General features: G+C 52.4%; 1 protein-coding gene across 1 annotated transcript in view; it reads left to right on the top strand.

Moving 5' to 3' along the window:
• Nucleotides 1–1834: 1834 nt before the first annotated feature.
• TIMP2 (TIMP metallopeptidase inhibitor 2) overlaps nt 1835–16231 on the top strand; it is a 51759-nt gene continuing 37362 nt past the window's right edge. The window contains 1 exon segment of the mRNA NM_174472.4: nt 1835–2265. Coding sequence (NP_776897.2) covers nt 2136–2265 — 130 coding nt within the window. The 5' untranslated portion in view covers nt 1835–2135.

Raw genomic sequence — 16231 nt, forward strand, 5'->3', positions numbered from 1 at the left:
TTACAGAAACAGAAGGTGAAGCACTGACTTTGGAATTGTCCGGATTCTAAGGTATTAATAACTGCTCTACCAGTTTAACTTTTCTCTAAGTTGTCTGTTTCCAAGTGATCCGGGGTGGCCACGGCTGCAATGGCTTGAAGCGGGGCTTGGGTTCCCAGCCAGAGATTGGCGCCAAGTCGCAGCAGTGAAAGTACCAAGTTCTAGCCACTAGACCAGTGGTCATTGACAAGGCTCTGGCGCTTCAGCTTTGCAGAAGAGAATCCCCACAAAGACAGAAAGTAGTGACTCAAAGGATTTATCATAAGGAAAAAGAGTATGGTATGTGCGGATAGAGACACGGGCAGACTCAGAGGGAAAGTCCCTGAGTTGCACCTTGTGGCAATTTAAATCACTTAAATGGGGCGTTTCTTTCTGGTTTCCTTTGGCCGATCATTTTGATTTGTCTGCTTCACAGTCTACATTTGGTGTGTCTCAGAATCCTTCTATATGGGCGCATGCATCTCTTAGCCAAGATGGATTCTACCAGGAAAACCTATGGGTAGCCTGGCATTAGGTTAGCATCACTCCGCTTTGACCTCCAACAAACCTTTCTGTGCCTATGTGGTTGGGAGATCTCCTGACCTCCAGAATGAGAATGACACAGCAGAGCCCAGCCTCCTCTCTTAATTATCCTGCTGTTCTCCACTTGGTTTTCAGTTCGCAGGGAACGAATCTCCAATCAATTTACTCTGGGGGTGCCCATCTACTGGCTCAAAAGCATGCATAAACAGAAGGCAGCCATTTTTAAAATTTCTTTCAGTATTTTCCCGTTTCATATCTTAAGTCAGCATCACATAGTGGAGTGGACAATGATTGTTTGTGTCATTTTCTCAGTTTACAACTCCTGGGCTAGATGACAAGAATGAGGCCCTAGGTGTAACAGTGCTCACCACAGAGGAGGCTCAGAGACAGACAGAGATCCCCGGGGGTCACATTTTCCATGCCATCCACACCTCTAAGACCCTCTGCCTTTCCTGGAACACAGAACTGTTTTGGATAAAGTATTTCAGCTTCCACATTTGTGGGCTAAGGGAGGAGAGCCCAGAAAACACCTTCATCCAACCTTCTTTTCTTCTGGGCCAGCTCCTCACTCTTGCCGGCTGGTCAAAATGACGGCCAGTTTATATGAAATCCTGTGTTGTTCATAGTACCCACATCCCCCCGCCCCGCCAAACTCCCCCCCACCCCCGCGCCCCCTGACTCTACTGGCCAAGCGCACTTAAAATTCTAAGGCCTCTAATTGAAAAAGGTGTTCTCAGTAAGTTTCAGGAGTCCACCCAGCCACAGGGGGAAGGGAGAGGGGCGGCAGAGAACGATCCGATCTGTGCTCCAAAGTGGCACATCCTTTTCCTCAATCCCTGGCCAGAATCGCAGGGATCCCAGGGGTGGAAGGGAATCAGGCAGTGTACACCTCCCGCGCCAAGCTGGAGGGGAAGGGGTGATGGGTGGGTCGCCTGGTGCCCTGGAGAGGTGGACTGCGAGTCCCGAGTGCTGAGTCAGGGTCCACTGGGCGCTGTCTGCCTGCAGTGTCCTCCCTCCCCCAACCTCTGGCGATCTGGGAGGCTGCAGGGGTGCGGCCCCGAGCGGTGGGAAGCCAGGTGCGCAGCTGGGAGCCCGGGCCGTGCCAGGCTGGGCACAACAAAAGCCGGACTTGGGGGAGGGCCGGGAGGCGCGGGAGGCGCGCTGGGAGGGAGGCGGCCGAGAGCTCCCGGAGCCGGCATTGGCCGCCCGCCACCGGGGGGCGGAGCCAAACCGCCTCTGAGCGCAATAAAAGGCCGGCTCGGCCCGCATCCGCAGCGCACACATCCATAGAAGGCAGTGGAGCACTCGGGACCAGGTCCGCGGCGCGCGCACTCGCTCGCTCGCCGCCCCCCAGCCAGCTCTCGCTTCCGCGCCGCCAGCCGCGCCCCGCGCCCTCCTCGCTGCACCCCGCGACCTAGAGCCAAGAAAGTTTGTGTGGCGAGTGAGGGCCGGAGAGGAGAGCGCGCCCGCGGAGTGCCGTCCAGACCAGCGCGGCCCCGGCGCGAGAGGGGAGCGCCCCGAGCCCAGGCGGCGGCGGCTAGCCCGAGTCCGCGACCCCCGCCCCTCCGCCCGCCATGGGCGCCGCGGCCCGCAGCCTGCCGCTCGCGTTCTGCCTCCTGCTGCTGGGGACGCTGCTCCCCCGGGCCGACGCCTGCAGCTGCTCCCCGGTGCACCCGCAACAGGCGTTTTGCAATGCAGACATAGGTAAGGACGGCGACCCCGCCCCGGCCGGGCGCCCACCGCCCCCGCGGGGCGCGCGGGACCTCGAGATTTCGCCAGCGCCCCGCCCGCCCGCATCCTGCAGAGGGACCCAGCGCCCGCCTCCCGGGGGCCTTGGTGCTTTCTAGAATCCTGCAAGTTGACACCAAAATCGTACTTTCTTTTTCCCCATTCCCTCTCTCCCTTTCTTTTCCTCTCTGCCGAGATGCTTCTCAACCTCAAAATTCCACCGAAATTCCGCTGCATTTCCAGCCCCAGAAAGGGAGCCAGGGAACGGATTGGGTTTTGGCAGGCGGAGGGCCCCGGGATGCCAGCGAGGGGGGGCGGGGAGAGTGGGGGCCACAGCGCGGGGGTAGGGGCCCTCTTGACCTCGGTGGGTTGAAGGACGGGGGACCCCAGGAAGAAACTTTCACAGGTGAGATGGGACTTGGGCTCCTTTGGGCTTGGAGCTGGGTGGGGAAGAGCTACTCCGCCTGGGCCTCTGCCAGCAACCCCATGTGGGGTTCACCAGATCCGGCTGGGGCTGGATGGAAGCGTCCCTCCCTTGGGCAGGTTCCCCACGGGCTCAGTGGGGCAGCCGGAAAGATGGGCCCAGCCCCAGGGCCGGCTCCTTCCCTGCTCTGCCCAGGAGGCACACCTCTGCAGGGACAGGCAGGATGGTCCTTGAGTGGGGACCGCTTTTTCTGGACATCCACACAAGCTTTGGTGACTGGAGATGGCAGGTAGGGTTGTCTGGCTGCCCAGAGTCCTCAGCACATATCCTTTCCCCTCCAGATTCCTTGTCCCCCAAATACGAGAGCTGGCAAGGGAAAGAGAGCCCAGTTATTCTGAGCCACATAGGGGCAGGAGGCAGAGTGGGGAGAGAGAGCACCGCAGAATGGGGAGAACCAGCTGACCTTGGAGGTTTCCATCTAGTTCTGTCACTTGCGGGCCTCCACTGCCCTGGTTTTCCTGGGACAGGTTTCACCAAGACGACAGATGTACAGCAGGTGGGTCTCTGTGGCTCCCTCTCACTTCCACACAGGTTTATTTTCTGCTTCTAAGTCTCAGCCAGCCCCGCAGCCTGTTGCCAGGGGTGGGGAGGCTGGGCTGCCCTCACCTGTGCAGGCTCAAAGTCGGGGTCTCTGGGTTTCTCCCCTTGTCAGCCATAGTGCTCTGATCTCCCCACGACTCCTGGCCACACCCCAAGTGGCCCTTGGAGCTGCCACCACCACCTGCTCCAGGAAGTCTTAAGGTGATCCTACCTGTGCGAGTCACATAGCTCACGCCAGCCTGCACTTGGGGCCCGGCATGTGCTCCCAGAGTGGTTCCCTACAGCACCCCAACTGCGGGAAGCTCACCAATTTGGCTTCACTGCTCAGGAAGATTGGCATGGGGAGGAGAAGCTCGTGCCAGTGTGGGAGCCAGGATTGGCCCTCCAAGGGGTGTTCCCTGGGAGTCCAGACCTGTCCAGGCCCCTTGCAGAAAGAGAAGCTGTGTTTCTGGGGCAGGATCAGGCCCAGGCCTGGAAGGAATCCATGAATTAGAAGATTCTAGGAGCAGGAAGGGGTTGGGCTTGGGACCACCTCACACTCCTCAGCTGCACAGAGAGGATGTCCAGCCAGCCATTCCCCTCCTTGCCCAGCATCAGCTGAGGCAGCGCTGGGGCTGTTTTCTGCTTTAGATTTGGATCAAGGGCAGCACAGGTCCTTCAGGGTCCAGGAGTGTCCATATGCCTCAAGGCTCCTTCTTGCTTTGTAGGTTGCCCTCTCTTCCACCTGCATCTCCTGGCATTTGTGTCTCAATCATTGCATCAGAGTCATCATAGAGCCAAAACTTTTCACCTCAGCCCAGCCCAGAGGTTCCACAGGGCGTTCTGATGCCAGGGTCCTGCTGCAGAGCCCAGTGTTTTTGGTCCCCATGGTTACTGTAACAAGTGACCACAAACGGGGGGCTTAAGACAGCATAAACTGATCTCTCACAGCTTAGGGGCGTCACGTCCAAAATGAAGCTGTTGGCCCTGCAGGTTCCTTCTGAAAGCCCGGAGAGAAAATCTGTGCCAGGCCCCTCTCCTGGTAGCTCCAAGCAGTCTTTGATGTCCCTTGGTTTGTAGACACATCACTCCCATCTCTGCTCTGTCTTCAGGTGGCCGCCTTCTCTGTGTGTGTGTGTTCTCTCCTCTTACTAGGATACCAGTCACTGGATTCAGGGCCCACCCTAGTCCACTGACCTCATCTTCGTTTGATCACATCTGCGAAGACTCTTATTTCCAAATAAGGTCACATTCACAGCTTCTGGGTGGACGCGAATTTGGGGGGAATGCTGCCCAGTCTTGTTGCTCGGGCAGCCCTTCTGTGCTCACTCAACTGGGGACATGTCGCAGAGACAGCCCAGGGTGTCAGACCTGGGTGGCTGTGGAGGAAATCTTGTCTTTCCACCTCCACTTTACATGGTACAAGTTCATGACTTCCTTGATGATGATTTCCTACTCTGACTGACAGCAGAATTGCCTGGGGTCTGGAGCTCTTTGCAGACACAAAATCTGGCTCAGACCTTGGCTTTTGTAGTTGTCAAGCTCTACAGGTGACTGCCACCAGGGAAGTGGGTCAGGGGTCCGGGAAGGGTGATGGCCTGTTGCACACTGGGGTTACCTAAAGACTGGTCTTCAATGCAGCGTCCCAGCTCCTTTCATTGTTGGCTGGATGCAGGCTTAATAAATGGCTTGGGGTCAGCAAGAGGCAGTTGGCTTAAGCAACAGTCATGTTTCTGTCTGCCTGTGTAGAGATTACTGGGGGAAGGGTGGGGGATGGCATCTCCTTAGCTCTTGCAGCCTATGGGATTGGAACTGGGGTTAGCACAGTTTGTTATGAGGTTGTGCAATTGAGGTGGAAGGGGTGGGAAGGGGTGACCGGGGCTCCTCCTGGGAGGCCCTGCTCCCTGACCTTTCTAGGAAAGTGGATATGAGCCAGAAGCCTTTTGGGTCTCAGAGCCCTGCTCCAAAGTGCTGCTGGCCTGGCCCTATCTCATCTAATGGATGAGTCCTTCGCCATCTCTGCAGGCCTGCATGGCTCCAGGAATCTGGCTGGAAACCAGCATTGGGCTTGTTCTTTGGGCAGTGCCACTGTGAAGGAGCATGGAGTTCCGTAAGCCAGCTGAGTGACTTGGCAGACCTGGGCTGCTCCGGCTGGTTTCTGGAGTCACAGGTAAATCCAGGAGCTCCCTGGACCCAGAGGGTAAAATCTCCACCAGTCCCCACCCACCCTGGCCCGGGTAGTGGTGCCCAGGGCCACTGTCTTCCAGAAGAGCGCCTCCAGTCCATCTTTCTCAGAACACTCCCATCTCCAGTCACTGCTATCTGCAGACCCTCCAATGGTCTCTAGCACCAAGTGGGGCAGGGCCTGCAGCCAAGACCACATGCTGGTTGCCAGGGCAAATGGGCTGGCCTGGGGCACACGCCGATGGGTTCCAGGTAGTGGGCTCTCGGGGAAATACACAGCAGGCACTCAGAAAGGGCAGTGCCCTCTCCAGACACGTGCTGGAGGAAAGCAAGGCAGAACTTCCTGTGAGCAGAGTGAGACCTTGAGTGCAGTGGGGGTGTGGGTGGGTGCTCTTTAAAGACACTGTTGGCAAGTCCGTTTGCAAAGTGTACAATCAGCTGTGTTTTATAATCCCAGTTTGCCTATCGGGCTTGCTCGTGTTTCAACAAGCAGTTACAGAGTGACCCGCTCCACCCCAGAGGATGGCAGGGAGATGCAAGGCATTTTCCCTGCCCTCGGGAGGGAATGCCAGGACTCCGGCTCCAGGCAGGGTGGAAGTGGGTGTAAGACTGTGTGGATCAAGGGGCACTGAAGCCCTGTAGACCCCCCCTACCCCAACCGACTGCCAGGGGATGGTTTAAAGTAAACCCGACTCCATGTGCTTCGGGCAAATAATGAACAGAGTAACTGGGTCACAAGATGAAAAGCATTTGGGGTTCTGAAGAGAGATTCCAAGTTCTGATGGGAGGAGGAGGAGGGTACCGGGGCAGGGGTGGGGCACTTGAGTTCCTGGTCCTGGACAGTGTCCTTGGACGGATGTATTCTCCAGGGGGTTGACTAGAACCTGGGTTGGGAAGTGGGAAGAGATGTGTGCAGGGCTTAGAGGCTGTGCTGTGGGTGTGGCACGTGGCTGGGAGGGCGCTCTCCTACCGTACATATTCTTCCCTCTCTGATCTGAGGGCATGGTGCCAGCTTGCAGCTTGGGGACTGCCGTGTCCTCTGGAATCAGTGGTCTTGGATGCTAGTCCTTGAGCTGCAGATGGGCTGGGATCCCGCTATTCCTCTTTGCCATCTCTGTTGAGTTGCCATATGTGCGGGTGTAGATGAGTCCCAGGCTTGGATGGGGGCATGCAGCCCTCCTCATCCTGATGCAGAGCCAGTGATCAATGCCCAAGGGGCTGTGGGAGCAGATGAAGCTCTTGGCTCCCAAAGCAGCTAAGAGATACACTTGGAGGACCCCAGGCAGTCTAGACGATAGGCAAAAAAAAAAAAAGGCAGAAAAAATAAAAAGTGTGTATATTCACTGAACCACTTTGCTATACACCTGAAACCATCACAGCATTGTTAATCAACCATACACCTGAAACCATCACAGCATTGTTAATCAACCATACACCAATGTAAAATAAAAAGTTTAAAAAATAAAAAGCAAGTACTAAGGATGTAATGTACAACGTGATGCCTGTAGTTAAGACGGCTGGCTGACAGACAAGAAAGTTGTTACGAGGGCAAATCCTAAGAGTTCTCATCACAGGAAAAAAAATTGGTTTTCTTTTATTGTGTATTTATATGAGATGATGGGTGTTAATTTCATGATATATGTAAGTCAAATGATTATGAATGCTGTACACCTTAAATTTATACAGTGCTATATGTCAGTTATATCTCAATAAAGCAAAAAAAATACACGAAAGGAGATAAAGAGAAGGCAGACCGGGGATAGGAGTGTAAATGCCACTGATTCTTCTCCCCTGTCCTGAACATGCCTCCACCCTGCGTATATGCACACACACACCCGGAGCCAAGATCAAATGGTCCTGTGGCTAGGACGGACTTTCTGAAAAGAGAAGGGCAGACTTAGGAAGCCAAGGTTGGAAGCATAAAGAACCCTAAATTGGAGGATGGAGCTAGGGGAACATGGACTAGGCATGCTGCTGCTAAGTCGCTTCAGTCGTGTCCGACTCTGGCGACCCCATGGACGGCCTCCCACCAGGCTCCCCCATCCCTGGGATTCTCCAGGCAAGAACACGAGTGGGTTGCCATTTCCTTCTCCAGTGCATGAAAGTGAAAAGTGAAAGTGAAGTCGCTCAGTCGTGTCCAACTCTTAGCAACCTCATGGACTGCAGCCTACCAGGCTCCTCCGTCCATGGGATCTTCAGGCAAGCATACTGGAGTGGGGTGCCATTGCCTTCTCCGTGGACTAGGCATGGTTAAGTGCCATTTCATGGTGTCAAAGTAAACAGACAGGCTACTTGGGAAAGGTGAGAGTCTGGGTACATAGCAGGCTCTTGGGCAGCAGAGCCCAAGAGGACGAATGAGACTAGACATCTGGTTTATCACGTGGAGTTTGCATTCCATCTCAAAGGACCTGAGGAGAGGCATTGATGTTGTGCACCTGTGGCGACAGTGGGCATCGCTCAGGGAGTTTGCCAAAAGGCAGATGTCTGAATTAGCGTCCCATACTGGGGCTTTCCAGGTGGCTCAGTGGTAAAGAATCCGCCTGCCGATGCTGGAGACACGGGTTCCATCCCTGGGTCAGGTAGATCCCTTAGAGAAGGAAATGGCAACTCACTCCAGTATTCTTGCCTGGAAAGTTCCATAGACAGAGGACCCTGGCAGGCTACAGTCCATTGTAAAAGAATCAGACACGACTGAGTGCACACACAGACACACATGGGACCCTGGGGACCCGGGGCTTGGGCATTGGTATCTCACAGGGGATTCTGATGCCCGCCAAAGTTTGCACAGAGCATTCGTTTCCAAAGTGGGAACCAAGGCAACTTGGATTTGAGAAGAGAACCTCACAGATGCTTGGTGTGCGGACTGACAGCGGCACTTGTGCCTAGTTTTAAAACGAGCGGGTAGATTTTGAGAGTGATTGGCTAGGTTTCTGTCTGGTTGCTACAGGGTCCGTAGACCATGAGACCACAGGGTGTCAGGGTGCAGGAGGGGCATGCCAGATGCCCTGGGATGCTGGGAGGAAAGGCAGTCAAGGGAAGTGAGGCTGGGGAGGACTTCCAGCTTGAGAGATGGTCAGGGGCACCAGCATCTCAGAAAGGGCAGGAATGAAGCTGGCTTCCCCCAGCCCGGGGCCCACAGTCCCGGGCCCCCGAGGCCTGGTCTGGCTGGAATCCTGGAGCCTTCGGTGCCACCATCACTGCATGGATGTGCAGCTCCAGTGGAAAAGTGATAGAGACCCAGGGGAATACCATTTTGTAGCTGATAAAGTTGGGGTCAGCTGTGTGCAGTTAGCCTCCTGGGTTAAGCTTCTGGAGACCCCAGCAGGGTGGACGGGGTAAGGGTTTGCTGTAAAAATCAAATTGAGGGGCTTCCCTGGTGGTCCAGTAGTTAAGACTCCTAGTTTCCATTGCATGGGTTTGAACCCTGGTTCGGGTACTAAGATCCTACATGGCCTGCAGATCAGCCATAACAAATTTTAAAATATAATAAAAATTTTTTAAAAGTTTAAAATCAAATTGAGATGTTACCTCCAAAGAAGGGTCCTAACCCGGGGGGCAGGGAGCTTCCCAGATGCTGCAATGTGGTAAAGAATCCGCCTGCAATGCAGGAAGCACACGAGACTTGGATTCGATCCCTAGGTCGGGAAGATTCCCTGGAGGAGGAAATGGCAACCCGCTCCAGTATTCTTGTCTGGAAAATCCCATGGACGGAGGAGCTTGGCAGGCTACAATCCATGGGTCGCAGAGTTGGACACGACTGATCCTTTGCATCCTTTGAACCCGGGGGGTGTGGATGTGTGTCCAGAGATGGGCCGGCAGGACAGCCTTGAGCCCTGAAGCAGTCAGCTCAGCTGAGTGTGTGCGTGCCCGTTTTTGCGGCTTCCACCAGATTCTCAAAGGGGTATGTGACCTCTAAAAGGTTGGCCACTGCCTTAGAAGGCGTTCTTACGGCCTGTGGGGGGATTAGGGGCTCTGGAACCAAAGGGTGGGCAGCCTTGAGCCCCAGCAGTGAGGACCAGGGTGAGGGTCTTTGCTGTCCTCCTGAGAGCTGTTAGACATGGCAGGGGAGGAAGAAGGAAGCTGCAGGCAGGAGAGCCAGGCTAAGGGGCTTCTAGTCACCCAAGTGAGCAGAGCAGGTACCTGATGGGGGAGGAACTCAGGAAGGAGGGAGGGTGACAGGCTGGAGGGGCGGGGCGGGGTGCGTAGGGGGCCGCCTCTGGGGTCTGGCCTCAGGGCTGGGGCCATGCAGCCCCTAATGTGGTCAGGTGGTCAGCAGGGGTGCATTCCCTGCCGAGTTCTGCTGGGAGAGAGAGACAGAGGGGTCTCCAGCTGTAGCTCCAGCAGATCATGGGAATGAGTGAGGGGCTTGGAGGGAAGAGGCAGAGAAGGGGGTTGGGGCACGTGGGTTCGGAGCAGCGTGGTCAGGATGGCCGCTCTGCAGCCCACGCCTCGGTCCAGGGGTGAGACTTGGGCAGGTGCCCTGTGCCTCGGTTTCTCCATTTCTGAAGAAGCGATGATCCCTTCCTACCTCCTAGGGCAGAGGTGCAGTGCCTGGGACGGTGCCCATGGCGGCTGTCGGGGTTGGGGGGGTGTTAGCTCTTTTTGTGCTCGATGTTGTGCTGGGTGTGTAATCCTCCCCCCACCCCGAGAGCGGGCCGTGGCTCTCACACAGATGTGGGGGGTGCAGAGACGCACAAGCTGGGCTCTGGTGGCTCCAGGAGGGCAGCCAGGAAACTGGGAGGGAAACGGCGATAGGTTTGTGACGGAAAAGTGACTGACGACGGTAACAGCAGCTGTCACCATCGGCGCTAAGGGCTCGGAACCGTGTTCACACAGTCTTCCTGTTAATTCACCTAATTTATAATTATCCCTATTTTACAGATGATCAGATTGAGGCACCAGCTGATTCTTTTGCTCGGGTCACATGACTATCAAATAGCAGAGTAAGAAGACAGGGTTTTAAAATGAGACGAGGCGTACGGGGGAAGCTGAAGGCGACCATTTCGGTCCACCTTGGCTTGGAGGGGGTGGTCTCTGTGGAGCATGAAGGATGGAGGACCATGAAGGAGAACTCTTGAGAGCTGACCTTGTTCGGGAGATTTCCCCATCAACTGGAGATGAGCTAAATTAAATTAAGCTCTATCCTGACAGCAGAATATTAAGCAGTCATTTTAAACAGTATTATAGATTCATGATTATGACCTAGAAAAATGTTCAGAGTGCATTAAATTTAAAAGCCCAGTTACATCTGTATGCTTTCGCGTTTCAAACCCTGTCTAATATAATTTTTAAATGCACAGTGCATAACTGTACACTGTTAACAAAGTTATCAAGCAAATACTCAGGTTAAGAAAAACAAGACCCTGCCACCCTAAAAACTCTCTTAATTCTTCCTGGTCCCTAAGGAAAAGGGGACCTCCTTTTCCTTAGATAACCACTGTCCTGGGTTTTATGGTGAAAATTCCCTGGCTTTTTTAATGTAGTTTACTGATTCTGTATTTATCTCTAGTCTATTGTTTTTTTTTAAATTATGCTTATACATGTAGAGAAAAGTCTAGAAGGATGTCTGTCAAAATTCTAGGCAGTGGGTGAGATCAAGGGTAATTTTTATTTCGTTTTGCTTATCTGTATTTTCTAAATTTTCTGTGATTAACATGTGTTCGTCGTATAGTTATTTTAAAGTGAAAAGGCAACAAGGAGACTGGGGTAGGGGTGTCTTCAGGATGGGAGAGGCGGAAGAGAAGGCTTCGAGCGAGGCCGTGAAAGCCCTGAACCTAGAGGGTGGGGCTCACGTCCAGGGCTGCCTCCCTTTTGCCTTATTCCTCGGAGAAGCAGATTGGGGAAGGGTTTATTGCTTCATGAAAAGAACTGTTACCGTTTTTCTGCCTCAGAGACGTATGCTTTTTATCTGCTTTGTTGAGGTATGATTCTACTGTTCACCCATTTAAAGCGGGCAGTTCAGGGAGGGACTTCCCTGGCGTTCCCATGGTTAAGACTGCATTTGCACCGTAGGGCGGCACAGGGGTTTGATCCCTGGTCAGGGGAACTAAGATCCTGGTATGCCGTGCAACATGACCAAAATAAATAAATTTCAGTTCTCCTTTATAAGTTATTAATTAATTTATAAAGTAAATAAAGTGCAATTCAGTGGTTTTTTTAGTGCAGTCACAGAGCTGTGCAGCTTCACCACTATCTGATTTTACAGCATCCCAAGGACCCCTGTGCTGGGTTCAGTCTGATATTTCCGATGAGACTCAGGTAGTATGTTTCCACCTGGTGCTGCAGCAGCAAAGCCGTGCCCTGCAACAGGACGCATAGAATGTAGCCTTTCAGGGCTTGGCAAACAGTACCCCCACTACCCCCCGCCACCCACCTCTGATCCCCTATTACGGTAAATACGGTTTTACTGGAATGCACCCACACCCATTCCTAATACAAAGTCTGCAGCTGCTTACCGGCTGGAAAAATGGCAGCCTTGAGTGGTTGCAACAGAGCTACGTGAATTACCATCTTGCCCTTTATGAAAACTTTCCCTCACCCCTGGGTGTGAAATTCCTGGGGCCGACTCACCTCTCACCTGGCGGCCTGCTCCTTGCTTTCCAGAAAGATTGATGCCTTGGGGTATCATTCTCTGAACTGACCCTAAAGATGCAGTGAATCTTGAACCTGTGAGCCCAAGAGAGGGAGAGATGAGTTTCAAGGCTGTAACCCTCCTGCTGTGAGACATTCTAGGGTGGAGAGTTCCCGGGGACAGAGCCTGGATTGGGATGAGTCTTCACTTGGCCCTTTCTCATCTGTGGTCTGGAGGTCTTGGTTGGGCTTCCTGGAGACCCTGTAGGGTCAGGTCATCTTCACGACTTGGCTCAGCACTCAGGCTCTGCATCAGGCTTTGCTTTGACTGACTGATGACAGTCAAAGGCTCTAGTTAGGAAGGACTTCAACAGCTGATTCTTAACCAAGGACAGGATGGGGAAGTGGACTGACGTTTTAGAGAAAAAAAGATGAAGTACAAAATATCAGAGGAAAAGCCTGGGTCTTTGGAGCCTGCTAGAGCTGGTTCTGAGTCCTGACTCTGTGCCTCTATGAGCCTCAGTTTCTTCTGTAAAAGCAGAATTAAATGTCTCGGGGACTTCCCTGGTGCTCCAGTGGCTCAGACTGTGTGCTCCCAATGCAGGGGGCCCGGGTTCAGTCCCTGGTCAGGGAACTAGATCCCACATGCTGCAACTGAGTTCACATGTTGAGACTAAGACCTAGCGCAGCCAGATAAATTGAAAAAATATTTTTTGAAAAAAGAAACTCCTCAGGGCTGGGCCACAGCAGATGGTGAGTGAATTTCTGATGAATGAGTAAAGTGTGCGAAAGCATGGGAGGGACTCAATAAATGTCAACCCCGCCCACTCCATCTAGATTTCTGAGATCCTGGATAATGCTTCTGTGAAACCTTGTGGGCCTCTGTCCCCAGAGCTCCTCAAGAAGAAAGTCATGTGCATAAAAAAAGAAATAAACCTCCTCTGACATTCCTGGCCCCCTCTGGTTTTTTTTTTTTGGCTCTTCCTTGTTGTTCAGTCACTCAGTCGTGTCTGACTCTTTGCGACCCCATGGACTGCAGCACGCCAGGCTTCCCTGTCCTTCACCATCTCCCAGACCTTGCTCAAACCCATGTCTATTGAATTGGTGATGCCATCCAACCATCTCATCCTCTGTCGTCCCCTTCTCCTCCTGTCTTCAACCTTTCCCAGCATCAGGGCCTTTCCTAATGGGTCGGCTCTTTGCATCAGGTGGCCAAAGTATTGGAGCTTCAGCATCAGTCCTTCCAATGAATATTCAGGGTTGATTTCCTTTAGGATTGACTGTTCTTACATGGAGAAGGAAATGGCAACCCACTCCAGTGTTCTTGCCTGGAGAATCCCAGGGACGGTACAACGTGGGAAACTCAGCCTGGTTTTTCTCTTCGGCTCAGCTCACTTCTGCTGCCCTTCCTTTGATCCAGATCAAGAATTCAGGGCCCCTGGATGGGTTTTTAGTGCAGGCACGTGATATGAGGGTAGTTGAGAATTCACTGTGCAGAGTTGGTTGACACGCCCCAGACCACTGTGACCTCACATGGGGTCACGTGACACATGAGGTAGTGAAGAACAAGGACCGGGAGGGGAGGATGCCAGGGATGCATTAGACACGGAGATGCATAGGAATGATCCTACAGGGCCCCAAGTCTAGAGCGTTTGCACACACACGATGAAGTGAGTGCCCCAGGCGCTGGAGTCCAGGAGGCTGTCAGCAGCGCTCCAGGGACTTCCTTGGTGGCCACTGGACCACCAGGGAACATGGAGTCTCTCAGGGCAGGGACCAGGGTTCAGTCCTTGGTCAGGGAACTAGATCCCCGCATATCACAACCAAGAGTTTGAATGCTGCAACTGAGACCCAGCGCAGCCAAATAAATAAATATAAATAAATATTAGACAGTGTTCCATGTATCTAGGAGAAAAGACTGGGGGTCACTCATGGACTTCAGGTCTGTGTGGATTTTTCCACTCCCAGGGAAGCGTCCCTTTTCAGAAGGACTGTTGACCCTGTGACAGGACGGCTTTGAGGGCAAACACAGTTCTCTCCTGGGGACTTTTCTCCGCAGCCCCTCCAGCATTTACCCTTTAACCCTCAGAAGCCCCTGCGAGAAATGGCCCCGCTAGGCTCTGCCCAGACAGAAACCAGGTATCTCGGGAAGAGAGGCATTGGAGCGGAGAAGTGATAAGCACGGCTGATTCTCTGTTGTGATGAGCACAGTCTCTGATTCTCTGTTGTGACGTCTTGGCCTCTCAGGCCCATTGGCTCCAGGAGGGGGCTTCCCTGGTGGCTCAGATGGTAGAGAATCTGCCTGCAATGCAGGAGACCTGGGTTTGATCCCTGAGTTGGAAAGATCTGGAGAAGGAAATGGGCTCCCCGCTCCAGTATTGTTGCCTGGAGAATCCCATGGACAGAGGAGCCTGGCGGGCTACAGTCCATGGGGCCGCAAAGAATCAGACACGCCGCAAAGAATCAGGAACACATTTAAGGAAGTGTTTATTTCTTATGCGCCAATTCTGGAAAGCAGGGAAAAGCGACCGGCAAATAGTCTCCAATCAGAAGTCTCTTTTTTGGTGCAAAAGGACTTTGTCTCTTCCTGTTGACAAGGACTCAGGAGGAAGGTGGTAGGTCAGGCAGGTGTCCTCCCTGTCTGGATGGGGAACAGTCGATGACTCACCCAAGGTCTCGTGGTCGACTCGGTGCCAGGACTCTAATGAGCCAGAACCTGGCTCAAGTCTCTGGAAACAGGTTGGACGTCACAGCTACGGCCTTTCCATTGCTCTGTTCCACGTGGCCAAGAAGCGTGTTGTCCTTGGAAGGGCTGACTCTAGGTGGGTGTGTTTTATCTTAACCTGAGCAGTTTAGAAGTTTGAAGGACATTTTGACAGCGCCGGTCTACAACTTTAAGTCTCCCCTTGAATGTAAATTGGTTCAATCTCTATGGACAACACTGTCGAGGTTCCTTAAAAACCTAAAAGTGGAGTTGCCATATGATCCAGCAATCTCATTCCTGGGCTTGTATCTGGAGAAAGCTGGTTTGTAAAGATACATGCACCCCAGTGTTCAGAGCAGCACTGTTTGCAATAGTCAGGACATGAAAGCAACCTAAATGTCCAACAGATGAATGGATAAAGATGTGGTTTGTTTATACAATGGGGTACTACTCAGCCGTAAAAAAAGAATGAAATAATGCCATTTGCAGCAACACGGATAGCCCTAGAGATTATCACACTAAGTGAAGTAAGTCAAAAAGAGACAAATATCATAGGATGTCATTTATATGTGAAGTCTAAAATATGATACAAATGAACTTATTTACAAAGCAGAAACAGACTCACAGACGTAGAATGCAAACATGGATGCCAAAGGGGAAAGTGGGTGGACGGATAGGTTATATAAACCAGTATATATAAAGCAAAGTCCTATTGTAGAGCACAGGGATATATTCAACATTCTGTAGTAAATCATAATGGAAAAGAATATGAAAAAGAATATATGTATAATCACTTTTCTGTATACCAGAAACTAGCACAATATTGTAAGTCAACTATACTTTAAGAAAAAGAAAGGGAGAAAAGAAGTCTCCCCTTTGGGCAAGCAACTCTAAATCTAGAAATTTTTCTGCAGAAAATAATAAAGGATGTGTGCTAGCATCTCATCACAAGGGTGCTCACCTCCATCTTGTTTATCTCAGTGTTAGATACATCATAGCCGCAGATGCTCTGCAGGACCAAAGGTTGCAGATTTTTTTTTTTTTTTTGGCCAAGCTGAGCAGCATGTGGGATCTTAGTTCCCTTCCAGGGATAGAACTTGCGCCCCCTGCAATAGAAGCATGGAGTCTTAAACTCTGGAGTCCTCCTCAAGGACTTCTTACTGAATTGTAAAATGTTCAGATAAAGGAGGAGGAATTAGACTTGCTTCTGAAATATGGTTTTCTAATTTTTCTGTGTTGAACTTGAATGACATGTGTTGTTTTTAAAAGAGTTTGCTGAAGGATGGGTCTGATTGTGGGCAACAGTGGGATGGGGCCCAGACTTTTAAAGCTGGTTTGGTCCACTTTCAGTGATGGGCCCCATGAAGAAGGGCCCACTGAGCAGAGCAGGATCATCCAGAGGGTGGGAACCATGTTCTCGGAATCACTAAGCTGGAGAGCCTGGGCTTGGGAGAAATGCCTTCAATGCAGGATCATCTGGA

The sequence above is a fragment of the Bos taurus genome, chromosome 19 (genome assembly GCF_002263795.3).
Source record: "Bos taurus isolate L1 Dominette 01449 registration number 42190680 breed Hereford chromosome 19, ARS-UCD2.0, whole genome shotgun sequence".
Lineage (NCBI taxonomy): Eukaryota > Metazoa > Chordata > Mammalia > Artiodactyla > Bovidae > Bos > Bos taurus.